This window comes from Eupeodes corollae, chromosome 2 (genome assembly GCF_945859685.1).
Source record: "Eupeodes corollae chromosome 2, idEupCoro1.1, whole genome shotgun sequence".
In the NCBI taxonomy this organism is placed as follows: Eukaryota; Metazoa; Arthropoda; class Insecta; order Diptera; family Syrphidae; genus Eupeodes; species Eupeodes corollae.
In genome coordinates, this window is record NC_079148.1 from 46,448,997 (window position 1) to 46,473,370 (window position 24,374).

The following is a 24,374-nucleotide window of genomic DNA, read 5'->3' on the forward strand; positions in this document are numbered from 1 at the left end:
GAACAGGAAAAAATTGTCAATCATTTCTATGTAAAAAAGTGAACTTTTAAAATTAATTTAAAATAGAATTAAATGTTTCCTCGCTCTAAAATTTATTTAGTTGCTATTTATTTGCACATATCTATCAAATAAAACAAAACGAGAGTCGAAATTCATGCTGCGGTAATGGAGCCGAAGTTTTGATTCCTTGGCCTATGTTTCAAACTTTAAAAAAATATGGTTTAAGGTTATAGCTTAAAATATCGTGCTTTTTGATATTTAGCTTTTAGATTATCAATCGCACTTTCGTAAAATATACATGCCGATTGCAGAATACGGTGAATGATTAAGCGTTTTTCTTTTTTAGCTCAGAGCAGAGAACTGAGCAGTCAAAAAATATCTCTGTTTTTTTTCCCCAGAGATGTCAGAGCGATTGGTTTGTGTTTTTTGTCAGTCAAAGTAATTTCGGAGCAAGCTCTATGCACTCTGAATACAATGACCGAGCTAAAGGAGTAAGAAATTGAGCGTGGCTGACTTCACCTTTAATTCGTGATGTATGAAAGAGACAGATGGAAAATTCTTAAACTATTGACAGCTCCTCCTGTATGCTTCATAAATTAGTAGGAGAGCTTTGGACAAACTCTGCCCAGAACGTACACGATGTGCTCAGGCTCTGTTCTGAGCTTTAAAATAAAAAGACCTTAATGCCATTGAAATCGCAATATAATGAATAGGCGTGTACCATCAACTGAGCGCTCCGAGCGCTCAACTATTTTTTAAGTGAGACAAAAAATCTCAGCTGAGCACTGAGATTTTTTGCGGAGATTTATGAGACAAATTCATGGATTCATTTCTCAATTTGCTTGCTCACCCAAATCAGCTGTTCAGTTGTCATTTCTCTGGTGTGGTGCGTAATTTAAATAATTTGAAAAGAAAAGAAATACAATTTAAACATTTTTATAAATTAATTTACATGAGTGAAGACGTTCAGCAAATTTTTGAGGTCGACGGGGTGCAATATCTTTTGATCGATACAGCCGAAAATATAGATGTATTGAAAACTGGTAAGCATAACTAGAACTACCGAAAAGCAAATGTTTTTTTTTTAACTAACTATCTATCTAATACTTTTTTCTTTCTATTTAAGACCCCGTAATAGGCTTTTCACACTAAACCCAAATTATCGGTTTTCGCCGAAAACCTACATTGAAAACTCAAGTTTTCCCATACATTTTTGTAAACGACAAGGTTTCGTAAACAACATGACTTGTTAGTTTTTTAATTTTTTTTTCCAAAATAGTTTTTTTTCCAAAAGTAACAAAGAATTATAAATAGAAAAAAATAATAAATTCACATCAAAAACTACAATTGACAACATATCTTTTTGACATCTTATGTTTGTACGGAGATTCCTGTCCCACAAAACGATTCTGCCTCCGTCAATCTAACACCGAGCGCTCACTGAGCACTTAGTTGATGGCACACTCCTAATATCAAGTGGACGTTTCTGCCATTTTAAAAATGTTAACAAAAATCATTTCGAATCCATCCGCAACTCGTTTGTCGAATTTTCTAATCAGTAAATAGAAATCCGAAACTTTCATAAAATTTAAAATTACCTATGGTGGTGAATATTATATTCACCACTGCAAATTTCCTATAAAATTTATTGGAAAGGGAAATATACAATTATTGGAAAAGAGATACCTCGACTGTATATATACGACAAAAATAGTATTATTCGTTTCGCAGTCCATTGTCCATCTCCATACCATAGCTCCTATTTCATAGCATAGTGCAATTACAACTTAAATATCGATCCCTGCTATACTATTGTTTTTAAGTACATACAAATTGAAAGAAAATAATAATTTCTATTACAAATGATTAAGTAAAATTAAACTTTACTACTCAAAACCAAAATGGAACTAGTCACATTATTTTTTAAAGTATTCATTATTTCGTATTTGTTCTTGAATGTTGAAACAAAGATTAATTCTTTTGTTGTAAACAAATACAACAGTGAACCAAAACATAATTTTTTTCAAATTGAAAATGAATATATTGAACATAGAATTAAACGTTCCTTGGTTAATAATAATTCAACCGATAACGTTTATGCAAAAGTAAGTAACTATATTTTATAGTTCTTAAAAAAAGACACTGAATATAATATATGTAAAAGAAATTTACATTACAATCAAGGTTCCAACACCTGTGTAAGGTACAAAATATTTATTCTATGATAATGGCTATTTCTTTTTTTTTATCAGTATCAGTTGAATAAATATCTTTTTGTTTTATAAATATCTGTTATGACCCTCTTTATAGCCTTTTCTGAAGTTGTTCAATTGTTTCAATACATTATACTTATTTTCTAGTAAATTATTATTATTGTCTGAAAAATTCCTTATAATGTTCAGCAAACGTTAGCGATTATTTAAAAATATAAACAGTCACCTTTTTAGTAATTTTCCAATGGCGACTTCTAAGAGTTATTTAAGCAATAGATTAAAGATGCATATTGTTCTTATTATTCATATGGATTTTATACGTACTAAAAACTCGGAGTCCAGGAAATGCAGGCTAACCTAGGGAACAATCGTCAATTAGTTTTAATAAGGAAATTATATTAAGAGAAAGAACCCGGTCTTTTTGTTCATAAAAATAATAGGATATATCATAAAGACAAACACATAGGGGTCCATATGGTAAAAACACTTCTTGTAGTTGAGTGCATTTTATTTAATCATAAAATTTATCTTATCGTTAAGTTATCTTTACTGCGCTCAACTTAAACAGAAATCCACATTACTCTTACCTTTAGAATGTTGTGCAATATTTTGAATTTATCGTTTTAATCTTTAAACGAAGTGGGTAGTCACCGACTAGCTCTCAAACCGATAACATCGTTCCACAAGCTGTCGTGATTTTGTCGTACCGCCAAGTGCGTAAACCGGTTTCTCTCTTCAAACCGTACATCACTATTAAACTTCTCTTTCTCCCACTTCTCTCTTCGCATACACACCTCACACCAACACATAGATCTTACTTCACTAAGCCCATGGCCGGCAGGCCTAAAAATATCGGAGGTCGCTTCGGGACCCTTGATCCTGATTGTGACCTCGACATCCAACCAAAAAAAAGATACAAAGTCAACAACACATCCCTAAATGCATTCCCCGAACTCCCATCCATCTCCAGTGCCAAAAACCCCCGATTCGTTGTTATAACTTCAACAAACAGTGAAAAACCCATTACCTCATTGAGCCCTTTTCTTTTAAAAAAAGCAATCGATGGTATAAGCAAAGACTACGATAGTGTAAGCCAACTTCGTGACGGCAGTTTATTAATATTTGTAAAATCGCAAAAAATAGCCGACAACTTCCTTCGTACTAAAAATCTTGCCGGTTTCTGCCCCATTACGGTTAAATTACATGAACAACTCAATCAATCAAAAGGTATCTGCTATGCTCCCTGTCTCATCAATGTCGACGAATCAGAAATTGTAAGCGAAATGAAATCCCAAGGTGTCAAAGACGTTTATAAATTTTTAAAGAAAGGGGAAGACGGAAAGCAAAAGCCAACAGGTCTTATGCTCTTTACGTTTGACCTTTATCAAATTCCTAGTGAAGTCGCTATTGGTTTCTACACTGCCAAATTGACAGAATATATCCCAAACCCTATGCGATGTCGCAATTGCCAACTGCTTGGACACACTCTGAAACGCTGCAACGGTAGTACGAAATGCGACTCTTGCTCCCTTCCCCCCCACACGCCTGACCCATGCACCCGCACAATGTGCGCTAATTGCTCGCTATCCCACTCTTCATCATCAAAAACCTGTCCAGCCTACAAACAAGCAAAAGAAATTCTCACCATAAAAACGTTGAATAAATGCACGATGAAGGAAGCTAAACGTATGTATAACCAACAAAATGTAAATCAAACGCCCCCCCTCCACGATACATTCGCTGAAACAGCAAAAAAAACATCACACTTACCTACTACTTCTAACGATTCACATACCAACCCAAGCTTCACTACTAGACTTATCACAGGCCATCACACCACCATCAACCCACTCTAATTCTACATCATCAAATTCAAAAACAACAACAAACCACACTAACGCTTCAAATCACAACACATCCAAGACATTAAGTACTAACACACGGACGCAACCAAAATCTCCCACTCCTACTCGATCACAAATAATTAAACCCCAACATGAAAATACCACTCCATCAAACACTTCTTATACCTACTCCACACCAAACTCATCATCCAATTCTAACACTTCCTCACAACCAGCTCAAAGTATTTTAAATAACTCACAAATCCCCTCAAATTCAACTGCCAACATCAACACACAATCCTCTCATAACACACATACCTACAACCACTCAAATTCATCTCTCACTCAATCACCTTTATCAACAGTTACTCAAAAACTTATTCATAGTAATGATTATTTTGTAAACAATATTGATAGCGATGATGCTGAAATGCAATAATAAAAATTCCAACGCAACCACTGACTCTGCGGCTCGGGAACTTAATCGGGCAGGCTCCAATCAGAGCCTGCATGATTCAGCATCCGGTCCGCGGAGTCAGAACCCCGAACAACATAATTTTACCAACCCTCATAATTTCCAACAAAAAACTTCCAACACAAACAAAAAACCTTTTCGTAACATAAACCAGTCTTCTTTTACCAAAGGTAAAACAAGTTCTTGGAACTTACAAAACTTTAACAAAGCTCTCACCATTCTTCAATGGAACATGAATGGATTTACAAATAATTTCGATGAGCTTAATGTTATAATAAAGAAACACAACCCGTCCATAATCGCCCTTCAAGAAACTCATTGCCCCTTTGCTAAAAATCTGACCCCTCCTAAAGCGTATAACGCTTACTTCCACAACTTACCCATTAATAATAGTGCCAAACAAGGCATCGCCCTACTTATTAAAAAAAATATTTCACATAAAACCTTATCTTTAAATTCAAATTTGCAAGCACTAGCCGTCGAAATACAACACAAAATTAAATTCACATACATAAACTTATACCTAGCTCCTAAAGAATCATTCACCAGTAACGAGCTGCTCAACATTATTAGTCAAATAAAAACGCCATTTATCCTCGGCGGTGACTTTAACGCCTGGAATACTCTTTGGGGATCCCCAAAAACAAACAAAAAGGGCGAACTAATCGAAAATGTTTTCACTGACAGTAATTGTTGTATATTAAACGATGGATCCCCCACTCATCTTTCAACCCACAACACATTTACGCACGTTGATGTAACTTGTTGCTCAGCAGAACTTCTTCCAAAAACAAATTGGGAAACCTTAGACGACTTACATAACAGCGACCATTTCCCTATCCTTACGACTCTTAATATAGGACGAACGACAATACCAACCGCAAAAAGCACACAGTTTAAAACCGACCAAGCCAACTGGCCACTTTTCAAGAAAAAAACTTCTGAACTATTATCCAACATAAATATGTCCTACAACAACAACAAGGAAGCTGCTATATTGCTGAAAGGTATTAGAACCGCCGCCAACCTCTCCATCCCTCAGACTATTCCAAATACGAAGCGCAAAGAGGTAGTAGCATGGTGGAACCCCGAATTGTCAATATTGCGCAAAGAAAAAATGATAGCATTAAAAAATTTTCAAAAAAACCTATCAACTCAAAACTTGATAGTCTACAAAAAGTCTAATGCAAAATTTAGACGGCTACTAAAAATAAGCAAAGCCAACAGTTTTATAGAAATGACATCCAAAATCAACCCAAACACCCCCACTGCAAAAATATGGCAAAATATCCGTGTCCTCACCGGTGACTTTACCCCACTTTCTATAAATAATATAGACAGCAACAACAATACTATCATAGATCCAGTAAGCATTGCAAACCTTTTTGCCCAAAATTGGTCAAACGCCTCAGAAAATATGAACTTTTCTGACCAATTCTTAGTAGAAAAAACAAACGCCTTACATTTCTCTCAAACACTACAACCAGCTAACACAACTGCCCAGAAAATTGAAGAACCTATAACTTTCATTGAATTTGAAAGCTGCCTCAATAAAGTAAAGGGAAAGACTCCAAACAGAGACAGGATCTCCTACCCAATGCTAAAAAACCTACCCATCGAAATCAAACACAGAATCATAGCCCTCTACAACAGAATCCTCAGCAACCATGAAATCCCTCAATCCTGGAAATCTGCAACAGTCATTCCTATTCCAAAACCCAAAAAAGATAAAAATAAAATTGAAGGTTACCGCCCCATCTCGCTTATCCCATGTCTGTCCAAAATAATGGAAAAGATAATTTCAAAACGTTTGTTGTGGTTCGCTGAAACGAACAATCTTATTAGCCTCAATCAAGTTGCGTTTAAGGCTCAAAGAGGTTGCATTGACGCCTTGCTTCACATCGACCATGCCATTTCAAAAGCTCTTTCAACCAAAAAACATATTTCCATACTCTCTCTTGACTTCGAAAAAGCTTTCGATCGTATAGGTCCTCATATTATATTAAATAAGCTCATAAAGTGGGGTGTTGGAAGCAGAATATACGGATACATAAAATCATTTTTAACAAATAGAAAATTTGTGGTAAAAACCAATAACGTCTACTCTTCCAGCTACCCACTTCATAACGGTATTCCCCAGGGATCACCTCTCTCGGTAATACTGTTTATTATTGCATTCGATGATATTAACGCAATACTAATTAAGTACCAATTTTTGGATCATTGCAGCTATGCAGATGATATTTATATTTTATGCAAAATTAATGACCTAAATAAATGTAAATCTTTATTTCAAATCGCATTAGAAGATATAATTGAATGGTCAACAAAATCAGGTGCAAAACTTTCAATTGAAAAATGTAAACTGCTTCATGTATGTCGCAAACAAAATTGTCAACAACCCAATCTTAACATAAACAGCACTATGATAAATAATGTTAGTAACTTAAGTATTTTAGGATTAATATTTAACTGTAAATATTCTTGGAAAGAACATTGTTTAGAGCTTAAGAAATCCCTAGCTGCACGAACTAACATAATAAGATATTTAGCAACATATAAAAGCAATGTACATATTAACACCCTTTCATACATTACTAAAACTTTAGTTCTAAGTAAAATTGATTATGGGCTGGTTATATATGGTCACTGCCCAAAGTATGTTTTAAACATCATCAAACCCATCTACCACACAGCAGCTAGAAGAAGCATAAACGCCTTTCCAACAACTCCAATAAAAAATATCCTAACTGAAGCAGGCCTCCCCAGCATCGAAGTACGAAGAGATACACTAACTTTAAGAATGCTCGCAAAACTAGTATTCTCCAAGAACTCCATCATCGACAGCGACATCAAAAAAACATTGAATCAAAAACTAACTAAACGTATTCCATCCGCCATCGGTACAATTCTTAAAGTATCAAGGCGTAACAACCTGCCAACCAAAAGAGAACGACTCACATCCCCACGCTACCCGCCATGGTTCATCAATCCTGAATCGCTGATATTGGATCTAACCAAATATAAAAAACTAAAAACAGCAAACAGCACTTATCGCCAACTTTTTTCATGTATCGCCTCTGACTTTAGATCTGACGGATGGAGATTTATCTTCACCGATGGCTCTAAAACTCCGGACACCACATCTTATGCGGTGACTGATGAAAACGGATCAACCATAAGCATTGGTATTCTCCCAGATTTTGCCTCCGTCTTTACAGCTGAAGCATTTGCGATACTTCAAGCTACTAAAGCTGCAGCCAATCTCTCTGAAAAATGCATTATATGCTCCGACAGCATCTCAGTAATCAATGCAATTCACAACGCAAACAACAACACCGAAATCATATCAGTAATCAGATATCAACTCATAAAATTGAAAAACATTAAACTAATGTGGACTCCAGGCCATGTTGGAATACTTGGAAACGAATATGCCGACAGTGCAGCGAACTCAGCCAAAAACGCACCTGTACTCACCTTCAACATTTTCACCAAATCCGATCTCCTCAAGCATACCGGAAAGATATCTTCTGCAAAAAGTAGTCACGACTGGAGCCTATATCATCATCACTACAAGGATATAAACCCTTTAAAATCTACGCCGATTTACCCTACAAACTGTTCGAAACAAAAAATAACCAACTTCACTAGACTTCGACTTGGACACACTACTGCTTCCCACCAACACCTCCTCAACAAAAACGACCCTCCAACCTGCTCCACTTGCAACACCCACCTTGATCTAAAACATATTTTGGTGTATTGTCTGTTGACGCAGCCCATAATTAAAAAATATTCCCGTATATGAAATCCTCAAAAATCCCAGCTTAACAAATATAAATAATATTACTGAGTTTCTCAAAAAAGCAAAAATTGTAACTTGAACTTTCAAGCAAATAAGCCAATAGTCTCTGCAGCTAGGCTTGTTAAATTTTATATTAGCTTGTAATTTTAATTACTTGTTAATAAATATTAATAATAATAAAAATATAAATATGTTTAGTACTGTTGTCTTCGTTGCCCTAGTATGCGGGACAGTGCAACACTTAGACACTTCATCTATACGCTAAGATTCTATTAGATAGCTTCCGAGTCCCATGATCCCAAAATTTTGTATTTCATTAGCAAAATTACCAATCCTAGTTTAATCCTTCACACTAAATACAGACATTATTATCAACGTTCAAAAAGAAACTATCTTATACAAAATAAGATCCCATTGCAATCAGTTAAAAAATCAAACAAATAAAAACAAAATTTGAAAGCAAAACAAAATGCAATGAAATCCCGCAACTCTACTTTCATTCCCTCTCCCTTTGTATCTCTACTCAAGAGGAAAATAACTTAGCTTGCATGTTAATGTAATTTTTAGAGCGGATAAGACTATTGTCTTTTGTGAGTTCAAAAATGTTATCACTTAATATTAGTTCTTCGGAATTTTATTTAAATTTAAGCCTCAGATAATTAATATTAATAACAGAAAAAAACACTCAAGTGTAGGCACTTGAATTTATGATACAATAGAAATACACTCGGTTCATTCGATTTAGTTTGAAGTTGGGTCTTTCTAGTTTGCTTTTTGCTCATGTAGGCAAATATTTATGTATAATTCAAGTTCATTGAATTTTCGGAAGACCGCTTCACTTTATGCATAGGGATTTTGACTTGTGTATAGTTATACTCACTTTGAATTGTGTGGATGTAAATTAAATTTATGTGTAAATTAGGGCTGTTTAAAACTCTTATAAAAAACAAAAACAAAATATTGTTTAAATTATCATGGGTTCAACTTAGAATAGGGTCAGTTAGTTATGGTTCAGCAATCTCAGCAAACTTCTGTTAACTCACCTAATTTGGTGCAATTAGTTTTCAGGCATGTATTAAATATACATTTATTTATATGAATTAATAATTTTTGGAATATATATTTTTTTAACAGAAAAATTCTGCTAATAAAATTCTTGGAAAAAAGCATTTCGTTTATTAAATAGAGTTTGACAAAATAAGAAAAATAAAATAATAATTCGTCAGACGCCTCTAAGCTAAGATTTAAACTTTAAACCATTTTGGAATACTTTGAATTTGAATGAAGTAATTGAAATAAATTTTTGGTGTGTTTTCACATAATGCAATAAAGCGTTACATCATTGTTTTCTGTTCCTTTTTCCTCTTTACGAGCTCCCGTAGGATTCAAGCCTCGATAGTTTTTCTTAACATCTCAATACGTCTACATTATTCTCCTCCAAAATTAAGTTACTCTTTTGTCCTTGCGACAAAGTACAGACCCATGCACTAACACATAGCCATCGTTTGAAAAACAATCTGCAATTTGTTTCTACATTTTCGTTCTTAAGACCTACACTACCGGTCAAAAGTTTGAGACTACATCTGAAATTTGAGAAATATCGAGTTTTAACCCCTAAACTGAAGTTTTAGAAAAAAATTTAATACGTGAAAAAGTGAAGAGCATGTCTAGTTGTAAATGATAGGAAAATATAAACTCGTTTTGTACTAAACATAAATTATTTATTTAAAAAACCAATAAAAGCTCTAAATTGAGTTTTCATCAAAAAACTCTCCTTTAAATTCAATAATTTTTTTTACAATTCTGGGCAATCTTCTTACAAGATTTTGTATTTTTTCTTGTGAATTATTATTCCAGCAATTTTGTAGAGTTTCCCAAAGAGCAGATTCCAATGTTATGTGGTGATTCCGGACATTTCTGTCAAGCCCTTCCCATAAGAGCTCAATGGGGTTTATATCTGGAGACTGCGGTGGCCATACCATTACTTTTAGAATTTCCTCATCTTCTTTTTGTTTCAGGTATCCGCGGAAAAGTTTTGAAGTGTGTTTCGGGTCATTGTTTTGCTGAAATACAAAACCTTTACCGATTAGTCGGAGTCCAGATACCAAAACGTGGTCTTCCAATATCGTTTTACATTCTTCCGATTACTCGTGTTAGATCCCCTACTGCATCGAAGGAAAAACATCCCCACACCATTACTGAACCACCTCCATGTCTGGTAGCATCTTCTGTTCAGCACTGCGCCTGACGTACACTCTGCGATTTGAGCCAAATATCTCAAACTTGAACTCATCGCTCGATAAGACTCTGTTGAAGTCTTCATCCGTTCAATCCTTATGGGTATTGGCCCATTCCAACCGTTTGATCTTGTTTTGGGGTCGTAGAAGTGGTTTCCGCACTGCAGAGGGCCCAAAAAGTCCAGATAATGGTTCTTCCCGGATTTCAATAATCTCGGCGCGTATTTCTGGTGCTGTTTTCTTCCTAGAACGCTTGTTTATTGTGATGATATGCAGATCTTCGGTTTTCGTCGTAACTCTAGGTCGTCCTGACCTCGGTTTATCCTTAAAACCGCCGGAACTAGAGTAACGCTGTATGGTCCTGTGAACTGCTCCTTTGGATATCTTCAGTTTTGTGGCGATTTCTCTTTGCGAATAGCCTTCTTCAATAAGGGTCATAATATCAGATCGAGTTTCAATAGTTAATTCCTTAACTTTTCCCATGATGCACACTTTGTTGACTGGAGAAGATCACAGTCTCAAATAAATTTAAATTGGATCAAACCGAGCGTTATATACAAAATCCTGAATATTCAGGTATTCAAATTTTACATTTTTTACCCTTTAATATTACCCCAGTCATAAAAAAAATCCAAATTGAATGTAAAAAGTCATACAAAATAAAAACTATGGGAAATCCAAATAGATGCCAAAAACCCAATACTGTTTTTTTTACCTTTTTTCACAAAATTTCTCATAATTTACAGAAAAGGATTAATATCTGGGTTTTTTTCACTTACACCTTTTATAGATGATCTAAGTTAACAATGCAGGTTAAAAAATTCTATATTCATTCATAAACCCAAGAGCGAGGTACAAATAAAGCAACCCTTTGAAGGTGGTCTCATTTCTTAAATGAGACCATGAGAAATTTCTTAATTTCTTAGTCTTTTGTGTTAAACTGTTTATTTCTTAATTTCAACGGATAACGTTCATTCGCTTCTGCACCAAAATACAATAAATCAATATTTTTATATACATATGTAGTTTTAGTAACTTTAATGGAAGGACTTTTCGAAAAGACTAAGTGGACTGCGGACAACAACATAATTCCGGATAAACAGTTCGGGTTCAAGGCATGACATGACACAATAAATGCTTCGTCTAAACTCGTTTCTGATATCCAATGGAATAAATCAAAACAACAATGCACAGGTGCTGTTCTGGATGATTTGGAAAAAGCCTTTGACACAGTATGGTTAGAGGGTCCTTGCCTAAAACTGAGCAGGCTTGGCATAAGCAAGCCATTGTTGTATATACTTTATGATTTGCTTAACGGTGGAAAGTTTGTTTTCAAATGTATCAATGTAACTTCTACCACAACATTCTTAATTAAAAATGGTCTTCAACAAGGAGCGGTAAGTTCGCCAATTCTCTTCATTTAGACCAGCGATCTGATAGGTAGTCTTACAAAGCCAATTGCGTACGCCGACGATCTTATTGCGTACAGAACGGTCCGAAAGGTTGAGCTTATTCGAATTCTCTTGCAGCATGATTTCGACAAGATTCAGCGATATTGCGGTGACTGGAAACTGAAAATAAATGTCCAGAAGTCGGAGACAATTCTGTTCCGGACTCCGTTGGCTAGGGCCACGAGGAATACGTGCAAGAATTGGCGCAAGATGGTCATCGTTGATCTTCACGGGCAGCCATTAGCGACCAAAAGTGTTGTGAAGTCCCTCGGTGTCTGGTTAGATCAGAATTTATATTTCGACAGACATATAAATGCTTCTCTGAATTGAAGCTAAATAGATCTTAGGGCCGAAAGGGATAAGAATTAAATATTATTTTTAACTTAAAGTGTCCGTATGGGACCATTAAGTTAGTTGTAAGTTATGGATAATCAGGCTAGTTTTATGAATTCTCGCCTAGCTTTAAGATAGTTTTAAGAAAGAATGAATTAAAAACAAAATCCACGGCGGTGCTATTATCATATTCCGGTATTGAATCTAATTTCTTTTAAAGAATCCAAAAAATACAAGACAAATTGATCCTAATATTATACATTTGTTCCAGGCAAATGGGCTGAATGATACTCATGGACAGCTAATGGTGCATTGGTTGGGAGAAGGAACGGATGTTATGATTTGTCTTGCCCGTGATCAACCCGCTGAACAAGGTGATGAATCAAAAGAACCCGACAGAAATCCACCAAAAGTATTTATCTCGTTCGATTATGGAGAAACCTTTGAAGATAAAACATCTTTATTCAAAGTTGTTTTCAATCAAACAGAAGAAAAGCCTGCTAGCTTAGATCAGTTTCTTACTCATCCCAAATTTGACACAATTATTTTTACGGATACAAGAAATAAAGCAATCTTTAACTTTTCTCCAAAAAATGGAGACGTTAAACGCACTAATTTAGATTTTACACCATCAGATATTTCGTTTTATGAAAACGACCCAAATATTTTTTTAATATTAGACAAAAAGAACGTAGAGAGAAATTTATATTTTACAACAGATGGCGGAAAGAGTTTTGATATCTTACAAGAACATGTTAAATCATTTGCATGGTCAAGTGGACCAGATCTTCCTATGCTATTGTATGTGGAACGAGGAGAACCATCAGGTAAAGATGAATTTAATTATGTAATATAAAAATGCACTTAAATGCAAACTTTTTGTATGTTAGGTTCATCGTCAATTATTAATATGGACCCTCAGAATTTTACAAAATCCGATGAGCGTTTTAAATTTAATGTTTTGATTGAAAACGTTAACGAATTTATTATAAAGAAAGACTTTATGTTTGCAACTCGAAAGGTAATAATATTTTAATTTGTTTTTAATAAAATTAATATATTCAGATCTTAATTTTCAAAGGATCAAAATACATTGGAACTATTGATTTCATATCAAAGAAGAAGTTTTGTAAAAGCAAATTTCCAAACTGAGCTAGATATCAATGGATTACACATTTGCGATGTAGAGGACAAATACATCATGGTTTCTGCTGCTCATACACATACTTTGGCTCATCTTTATGTGGCTGAATACAACGAAGAACTCAATATGGTTACATTTACCAAGAGTTTAGAAAACATATTAACATTCATACCCAATATCATATGGAAAACTGGATGGATAACGTAAATGGAATATTATACATATGTTTTTTAAATTCCTTTATTTAATTTTGGTTTTGTTTTTGCAGGCAAACGACCGATGAAGCTTTTACAGATTTGTACAAAGTCGAAGGAATGAAGTCGATATATATTGCTTCTAAAATTCATCGATTAACTTCTTTACCAAGCTCTGAGACGTCTGTTGGACCTGAGCATCTTGTGTCGGTGATTTCTTTCGATCATGGACACAATTGGCAACCAATTGCAGCCCCATCTGTTGACGATGAGGGACAGCCAATCAATTGTACACAAGATTGTAGTTTACATTTGTCTCAAAAATTCAGCCAGCTTTATCCTGTTACCAGGTAAAAAATTTTAAAATTGTTACACATTGTTTTTCTTATAATAATTTAAGAACATATTAATTAGTAATAAATATTTCTTTTTATTTCGATTAGATCAATTACAATTATGAGCTCAAAATTGGCGCCTGGCATAATCATGGCATCAGGTGTTATCGGAAAATCCCTCAAAGGTCATCCTGGTGTATTTTTGTCTCGTGATGGTGGCCTTACCTGGAAGCTAGTCCTAAAAGGCTACTACTTCTTCAACTACGGAGACCACGGTGGAATTCTGGTGGCAGTTAAATATTTCAAATCGAAAGGAGAAACCAGAAAAATCCTTTATTCAACCGATGAAGGTGAAACTTGGCAATCGCACACTTTCCATAGCAAAGATCTGAAAGTTTATGGCCTAATGACTGAACCCAATTCAAATTCAACAATTTTCACTCTCTTCGGATCGGAGAAACAAGAGCATCGTTGGTTAATAGTTAAAGTAGACTTCCAAAAAGCTTTTGCACGTAATTGCAGTGCGGCAGATTACAAATTCTGGACACCCAAATTCACATCACCTAATGGTGAGCAATGGTGCACACTAGGTAAACAGCTTTCTTTGCAAAAAAGAGTTGCCCATGCCAACTGTTTGAATGGCATAAAATATCAACGCATCATCAAAACTGAAGTTTGTCCGTGTTCGAAGCGAGATTTTGAGTGTGACTTCGGTTTCATGAGACATTCTTCAATCAACGCATGCATCTTAGATAAGAAGATGACAACAGCCATCGATCCCTATGAAATTCCCTCAAAATGTGTTTCGGGACAATTTTATAATCGAAGCAGAGGGTACAGAAAAATAGAAGACGATCAATGCATTGGTGGTATTGAAAATCGTTATTTGCCACAAAAGCTGCCGTGTCCCTTCGAGGAGCCAAACTACTTCCTGCTGGTTGCGCAACGTGAGCAAATATCCCGCGTTGATTTGAACAGTCAGCGGGTGGAAAAATTGCCCATAAACGATTTGAAGAATGTCATCTCCATTGATTTTGATATGAAACACAATTGCGTATTCTATGCTGACATATTTTCGGATAAAATAGTTCGGCAATGTTTAAACGGGGTTACTGATGAGGAGGTAATTTTAGAGAAAAATTTAGCATCAGTTGAAGGAATGTCGTACGATTGGGTATCGGAGGTACTATTTTTCGTTGATGGAACGCGTGCTAAAATTGAAGCTGTGAAAGTGTCTAATGATTCACTACTCGGAACTCGTACAACAATTCTTGCTGAACCGACCCTAGTTAAGCCCCGCGGCATTGTTGTTCACCCGCTTGAGGGATACGTCTTTTGGACCGATTGGGGAAGTCTTGATCCTTCTCTCTCGAGGAGTAACCTTGACGGGTCGGATGTTAAACAGTTGTTCACCAAACCTACTGTAGTTTGGCCAAATGGCGTGACTGTCGATTACTTTGCTCAGCGTATATATTGGGTTGACGCAAGTAAGGACTACATTGGTAGTTCCGACTTAGATGGGAAACATTTCTCGAAGGTATTACATCATGATCTAAGAGTTGCACATCCATTTGCCATAGCTGTGTTTAAAGATCAAATGTTTTGGGATGACTGGAAGATGAAATCAATATTTTCAGCTGATAAAGACCATGGAATCATGATAAAAACAATAACAACCGAAATGCAACATTTAATGGATCTTAAAATTTTTGCCCATTCACTTCAATATGGAACCAATCAGTGTTCCAGTCATAATTGCTCTCATATCTGTGTCGGATTGCCAAATAACAAACATGCTTGTCTCTGCCCAGATGGCTTAGTTCATTCGAATAAAACCTCCGAGTGTGTTTGTCCGGATGGCAAAGATAATTCAACGTGTCAAGTTAAGCCAAATGGCTGTGCCAATGGGTACTTCCAATGCAACACTACACGAGTATGCATACCAGCCTTTTACACTTGCGATGGTGAAGATGACTGCGGTGATCAATCAGATGAGCGCAACTGTTCGAGAAGAGATTTTATGAATCCCAAAACCTGCCCCCCAAATATGTTTGCATGTGAATCTGATGGAAAGTGTATCCCAGAATACAAAGTCTGCGACTACGAAACTGACTGTGATGACGGCTATGATGAGAAAAATTGCCCGATTCAAGATTGTGAGTCGAACGATTTCCAATGCAAGAACGGCCAGTGTATAGATAACCGGCTGAAGTGCGATGGCGACAATGACTGTTTGGATGGTTCGGATGAAATAAATTGCAATTTCTTGACAAATTCTACAGAGACATGTGGAGAGGACGATTTCCAGTGCAAATCAGATGGAGAGTGCATTCCAATTCACTTTAAATGCGACAGAGATTTCGATTGTCCTGATAAGTCCGATGAATATGGATGCACAATCAAGGAATGCGAAGAATGGCAATTCAAGTGCAACAATAAAAAATGTATTCCTAAGAAATGGATTTGCGACGATGATAGAGACTGCGACACAGGCGAAGACGAATTAAATTGCACAAAAATCGAGGAACCAAACTTGGGAACAAATAATTTCCCCTCAATCAATTGCCACGATTGGATGTTCCAATGCTCAAACACAAAATGTATTCCCATGTGGTGGAAGTGTGATAATGTAAATGACTGTGGAGATAACAGTGATGAACTTGGATGCAACAATTCGAAAACTAATGTTACCCCCAATGAATCAATTAACTCCAAAGGAATACAAGATACCAAAAAATGTTCATCCTCCGAGTTCGAATGCGACTCTGGGAGCTGTATTTCAAAAGCTTACGTGTGCGATGGAACAAGAGATTGCATCAATGGCGAGGATGAAATCCATTGCGCTGATATTAAGAGTGAAACATGTCGCAAAGATCAATTCAAGTGTAGTGCGGACAAAACCTGCTTGCCAATTGTAAACTACTGTGATAAAGTGGTCCAGTGCTCGGACGGAAGCGACGAAAAGGGCTGCGATAATCATTACACTACTCCACCCCCGCAAAATATTGTTTGTGGACCAGCATTTTTCAAATGCGATGAAACATGTGAACCTTTATTCAAAAAGTGCGATAATAAACGGGATTGCTATGATGATAGCGATGAAGATAATTGCAAAAACTTTACTCGCATCTACCAAGTGAACGAATACAAAATACCCTCCACCAAAATAACAGAGACATCTATAATGCTTATTTGGTCACTATCATCAGCCATTGGAAGTGCAGCTAATATAAAATACTTGCCATCCAAAACCGAAACAAAGTCAAATAGCTGGTCCAATGCAACTTCTTGGACTGAAAAGTCTCATTATGTGTTTACAGATCTGAAACCAAATACTAATTACAATTTTACTGTATACACAAAAACAAATGACGGCCCAGCTCAGCCACCGTATTTGTATGTAAATGCAAACACTTTTGAGGGTAAACCTAGCGAACCAACAAGCCTTTCAGTTGGTTCATTCAATTCGTCACATCTTCAATTGAAATGGAAAGAGCCCAATCAACTTAACGGTGCACTTAATGGATATAATATATATTACAAATTAAAAGAGAGCTCAAATGCTGAAGTGTATGATAAGAAGACAGAAAACTCCAGCACACTGATTGACATTCGGAATTGGAAAAATGGAACTTATGAATTCTGGGTAAGTTTTTTTATGATTTTGGCTTCAAAACAGGTTGGTTTATTTGTTGGATATTTTATATAGTTTTTGGTTTTGGTTGAGGGAAGGTTTATTTTTAATATTTAAACTATCCAATCCAATGTTCGTCCAGCACCTATAATTAGATTTGAATAAGCAAATGATTATATCTTACTTCTTTACGATGACACTTACAATCAAAGATAGACTTTGGCCATAACCAATATGCTCATCCAGTCAACTCTGTTTCTAGCTAGCCATAGTTTTTCGAGTTACACACAGGTTGGATTCAAAGATTCTTGGGGCTTCAGAGCAGCTGTATTTTCAGTTTCTAGATAGGCTACCGCCGCTTTATAGCTCGTAAAGCTCTTCACACCCTTCGTTACACACAAGAGAAAAAATCACCAAAGAATTTTTCTCAAGCTTATTTTCATCTGGATCTTTCAGAGCACATTTATACATGCTTCAAAATTTAAAAAACAATTCTTTTTTCCTATGTTATAAGGTTATAAGTTCTTCCCATAAGAGCTCAATAGGGCTAATATCTGGAGACTGCGTTGGCCATACCATTAGTTTTAGAATTTCCTCATCTTCTTTTTGTTTCAGGTATCCCTGGCAAAGTTTTGAAGTGTGTTTCGGGTTATTGTTTTGCTGAAATACAAAACCTTCACCGATTAGTCGGAGTCCAGATACCAAAACGTGGTCTTCCAATATCGTTTTATAGACTTCTTTATCCATTCTTCCGATCACTCGTGTTAGATCTCCTACTCCATCGAAGGAAAAACATTCCCACACCATTACTGAATTGCCTCCATGCTTTACAGTTGGGACCAAACAGTCTGGTAGCATCTTGTGTTCAGTACTGCGCCTGACGTAGTACACTCTGCGATTTGAGCTAAATACCTCAAACTTGGACTCATCGCTCCATGTCTTCATCTGTCCAATCCTTATGGGTTTTGGCCCATTCCAACCGTTTGATCTTGTTTTGGGGTCGTAGAAGTGGTTTCTGCACTGCAACGGGCCCAAAAAGTCCAGATAATGGTTCTTCCCGGATTTCAATGATCTCGGCGCGTATTTCTGGTGCTGTTTTCTTCCTAGAACGCTTGCTTATAGTGATGATATGCAGATCTTTGATTTCCGTCGTAACTCTAGGTCGTCCTGACCTCGGTGTATCATTAAAACCGCCAGTACAAGAGTAACGCTGTATAGTCCTGTGAACTGCTCCTTTGGATATCTTCAGTTTTGTTGCGATTTCTCTTTGCGAATAGCCTACTCAATAAGGGTCATAATAGCAGAACGAGTTGCAATAGTTAATTCCTTAACTTTTCTTATGATGCGCACTTTGTTTACTGGAGATCACAGTCTCAAATAAATTTAAATTGGATCAAACCGAGCATTACATATATACAAAATCCTGAATATGCAGGTATTCAAATTCTACATTTTTTTACCCTGTAATATTATCCCAGTCATAAAATAATTCTAAATTGAATGTAAAAGTCAAAAAAATAAAAAGTATGGGAAATCCAAATGGAAGCCAAAAACCCAATACTGTTTTTTTTACAAAATATCTGGTGTTTTTTTACTTCCACCTTTTACGAATGGTCTAAGTTAACAATGCAGGTGAAAAAATCATATATTCATTCATAAACCCAAGCGCCAGGTACAAATAAGGCAACCCTTTGAAGGTGGTCTCAAACTTTTGACCGGTAGTGTAACTAAATAATTCTCTCCTTATTTTATTTACGTTCCATTAACAGGTTACAGCCTCAAACAAAAGATACGAATCATCATCTTCAAATATCGTGAAAATAGATCTGCAGCCACTGCACACAACTGCCGACATCAAAAACCTTACCTACAAAATAACCGATGACAACACTACTATAACACTTAAATGGGAGTCCGAATCACCTAGTCAAGCATATCATGTGAGACCATTTTTACCCGAGCCATATCCTCATTTGTTGGGTAAAAAAACAAATTCGACTAGTGTCACTTTTAACAAGTTGGCTCGTGGAGTTTTGTACACGTTCAAGGTTTCACCTTTAAACGGAAAAGAAAGTGCAGTTCGTGGAATTCCACAATTCATACAAGTAAAGCTCGAGGGAGACCAATTGCCAGAAATAAAAAATACCCGAACAGTCAACAATAATGATAATTCTATAAATATAAAATGGGAGAAAGCAATATTGTCAACAACAAACGTAACTTATGGTATCTATTATGGAACAACACTTCTTGAATACCAAGAGAGTAAGTTTTGTTTTTTTTTTCTGTTTAAATTGTCCATTCAAATGTTACGCTATTATTAACAAATACTTTATAAATCCTTTTAGAACCTCGCCTAATTACAACAAACACAAATACTCTTCTCAAAGACTTAAAACCATGCCTATCGTATTTGATAGGAGTGAATGTGTATGGTCCATACGGCCCGGGACCGCTACCCAAAAAACCCATAAGCCTCAGGACCGAGGACGATTATAAAAATCCTCCAAAGAACTTGACTGCTAAAATCAATGAGCAAAAGCGTGTTCTATTTATCGAATGGGAACATAGCTGTCCGTTTACAAAGCAGTATCCACCCTATTTAATAACCATTACCGAAGAAACGCATAATAAAACCTTCTATATTGAGTTGAAAAAGTTCTCACAGAGAACCGTATCACATTACATCGTAGATATTCCGTATGGCGCGAGCTATAATATATCGGTGAAGAGGAACGCAGAGCAAGCAGCACACGCTTCTGTTGCTATCAAATCCACTCAACTGGAAACCCCAAAGCAGTTGAGGGTTTTGCAGCAGAAAGATGGTTCGTTTTCTGTTTACTGGAAAGAAATACAAACTTCTTACGATTTTGGGTATTTATATCTTTGGGTATTGTTCAGGAGGAAGAAATTAATCCGTTTTTTTATCTGATTACAGATTCAAATATGAACTCGTGATATTTGACGGCTTATTATCCAACTTCTCAAGTTCATCGCCATCGAGAATATTGAAAACAATAACAGCTTCTTCACCTCCAATTATCGTCAACCAATCGGATTTGTTGAAGGACGATTTATCGGGAAAAGTTTTAACATTCGGTGTACGAACTGTCTCCAACGAGGGATACAATTCAGAAATATTTGAAACGGAACACGTTGAATTTATACCAAGCTCAAAGTGGTATAAGCAAGTTTCAACATCCTCGTACATTTGGCTTTTGCCAGTGTTGTTAATTTTAACAACGATATTCTTTATAACGGGATTATACTTTACCAGACGAAACAAACGAGTGCGAACGTCATTTACTAGATTTGCTAATTCGCACTACGATCCAAAGACCGGTGCTACCCGAATTGATGATGGTGGCATGAACGACGTGAATACCTCCAACAATTATGATCATAATAGATTCTCCGACGATGATCCGCTTGTGCAAACTTAAGAGCAGCAGCTAATATTTGTCCTCTTATCGTATTTGTGTATATATATATAATTAATTATTATTATTATTTGTATTTTTATTGTGTTGTAACTTGTGTTTAAATTAAGAAATTATAAAGGCTGAAACTTAATATTTAATCTATTTTATTCATATTATATTTCCGAATTTTAAAAGAAAAATATTAAGTGATATAATTGAGAGTGGGATTTAAGAATTAAGGATAAGGATATGGATAGCTATAGAGAACTGGAACGTATAGTGTTAGATAAGTAATCTTTGATAGTTTGATTTATAACTTAAGCCATAAACAGAGGAACATTCAAACTTACGATCCATTCATAAACGTTAAAGCCGCATACGACAGCCAGTGTTCATCTATACACAGCCATTTGAGAATTACGCATCCCAAACAAATTGCAGGGTTTATATCCAGATTACACAAGAATTTTAGTGATTCTAACAAGCGGATAGGCTGACATACCTTCCCTCTGGCAAGTCATCACATCCCAGTAGATACAGGCTTACGAAAAAGACGTTGACATGTTTGGTAAAACCAAACAAGCTTTTCACCAAGCAAGGATTGTAAATTAGTAAATGAGAGACAGACAACAAGATGGAAGAGGAGCACGAATTCGAAGTACTGCAATTTTTCAAAAATCTTGATATAATCCTATCAGACCAAAAAAGAAGAATGAGTCTGGGTCTAGAAATCTAACAACTTACTTTTAAACCGCTGCTGTATTTGTCAATGGTTTTACATTTACTCACGTCAGAGCCCAAAATAATTCCAGATGTATATTCTTTTTTTGTCCCTGGAGAACAAAATCAATAACTGTGCGATTATTCCAACCGATTTGGATTCACAATGCTAGGATGTTAGGTAACAAAATGGGATAGATTTGAAGAAGTCAAAAAATCAATGAATTTTGAGCGTTCTGTGTGGAAGATTAGTAGACACAATATTTTTAACAAGTCAGGAACAAAAAAAATGCCGAAGATCCTGATATTATGAAGGAACTGATATTATTTTTATATTTCGACATAACTAATGTATTTTTGATCCTTTGACAAAAAAATGAACTATTGTAAAGTACAACATTCAATTACCATTTTCATCTTTTTCTTTGCAATTCAATCCAATGTTACTTAAAATACCAACAGCCGTCATTTTCATTTGATTTGATTGGACAACATCCAACCCTGCGTTGGATCCCCCTGTATTGATCATATCAACCCCCTGCGGATCATTATTGAACAGTGTGATCACCACTACACCTGCTGCTTATCGACTTTGAGAGGGCCTTTGATAGCGTTAACATGGAGTATATCTGGTTAGCTTTACGGAGGAGAGGCATCCCAGAAAAACTAATTACTATTATTAAAGCAAAATATGATCGATCCAAGTGTCACGTTCTGCACGATGGTAGGTTATCAGATGATTTTTAAATCCGAAGCGGAGTCAGACAGTGCTGTGTTCTGTCGCCAATATTGTTTTTGTTGGTGATAAGCGATGTACTGCGCTCAGATCTGTCAGGTAGCGGAGGGATCCAATGGACTTTGACATCCTATTTAAAGCACTTGGATCACGCGGATGAAGGTTGCTTACTCTCTCATAGGATCTCCATCAAACGACAGCAGAAAATTAATTATTTATCATTATCAAAAGGAAATGGGAAATTATAAGCGAAAACACAAGGTTGAGCCAAAGCAAATTTCTCGAATTGTTTAATTTTTGCATAAAGGACAATAACTACTTACAGTTTAAAGACAATTTTTACAAACAAATACATGGTATGCCAATGGGAATCCCTCTTTCCCCGACGATTGCTGACTTGGTTTTAGACTATTTGCTTGAAGAATGTTTTAAACTAAACTACAGACCTAAGTTTATAGCATAGTACGTTGATGATATTTTCGCGATTGTTAGAGAAGAAATTGATAATATGCTACGATGCCTCAATCAATTCAACGAAAAGATCCAATTTACCGTAGAGAAGGAATAAAGTGAGTCAATATAGCAGTCAATAGCATTCTTAGACGTTGAGAAAAAAGTCACACAAATACTCATTGACAATAGCTTTCCGATAAAAATCATAAGAAACTTGATACTTCGTCAAAAACATCAAGTTTCTTCCGGAAATAAGTTGGAAGAGAAGAAAGGTGTTTATAAAAGTGTTGTGTATGTTCCCAAACTCTCGGAAAATTTCAAAGAAGTTGTCGCCATAGACAACCCTGACGTGAACTTAGCATATAAGTCAAACCAGACAGTTGCATATTTATTTACATGCCTTAAGACGAAAACGGACAAGGATCGCCGCTCCGACGTAGTTTACAAAATAAACTGCAAAGGAAAAGCGGACGAAACATGCAATCTCTGTTACATTGGCACAACTAAACAACTCCTTCGACAAAGAATGGCTTACCATAAATCAGACATTCGCCAAAAAAAACCGGAAAAGACAGCACTAGAATGCATCACCATTGAAACAGGACATCAACCAGATTTTGAAGGAGTTTAAATTCTTGCAACTGAGAAATATACATCCAAACGCTATACATTAGAAACACTTCACATAATAAATAACAAAAATAATATGACCCGCAAACAAGACACTCAAAACATTTCCGCCGTTTACTGTTCCTTAGTTTCAGACACAAACAATTCAACAGTTTACATATAACAGTTGTAAAGTCTTCAAAATCGGAAGCGCTTTAAATTTTATTTGTTTTAATTGTTTTTTTTTTAATGTTTTTTTAATATTCAAATCAATGTAAGTCATACTTGTACGCTTTACATAATATTCGTATGTATTAAATAAACATTTTTATTATTTTTATGAATAAATACATCCCCTGAAGAAGATGGCAATCACCGTCGAAACGTTGGGAAAAATTAGATAAAAACTGTTTTCATTTAATCATCAAAAAGATCAACAAAGCCGATGAGAATCACCACTTTAATTGTTCTCCAATCAAACATCAACATCAACTTGGTCAAAGTCATAAATCATTGAAAATTAATTCCGACAAAACAAATATGATTAGCCTCGGAACACGACCATCCAAATAAATATTTTCTCCCGAACGGTTGAAAAAGTGGAGAGCTTTCAATACCTTGGAAGCATCGTTTCCATCGAAGGCGGAACCGAGCAAGACGTCATCTGCCGCATCGGCAAAGCAAAAGCGGCGTTCAGTATGCTGTCAAAAATTTGGAGGAATAACTCTATTAGCAAGAACAAAGCTATGGCTGTTTCGCACAAATG

The 24,374-nt window shown here is 35.8% G+C and overlaps 1 protein-coding gene across 1 annotated transcript; it reads left to right on the forward strand.

The window, feature by feature from the left end:
• Positions 1-1,737: 1,737 nt before the first annotated feature.
• Positions 1,738-21,241, forward strand: LOC129944123 (sortilin-related receptor-like). The gene is made up of 9 exons (XM_056053317.1): positions 1,738-2,105; positions 12,633-13,188; positions 13,252-13,382; positions 13,443-13,708; positions 13,774-14,049; positions 14,143-17,680; positions 19,438-19,933; positions 20,017-20,542; positions 20,607-21,241. Exons 1-9 carry the CDS (start codon positions 1,902-1,904, stop codon positions 21,109-21,111), a joined length of 6,498 nt encoding a protein of 2,165 aa, XP_055909292.1. The 5' UTR covers positions 1,738-1,901; the 3' UTR covers positions 21,112-21,241.
• Positions 21,242-24,374: the final 3,133 nt, after the last annotated feature.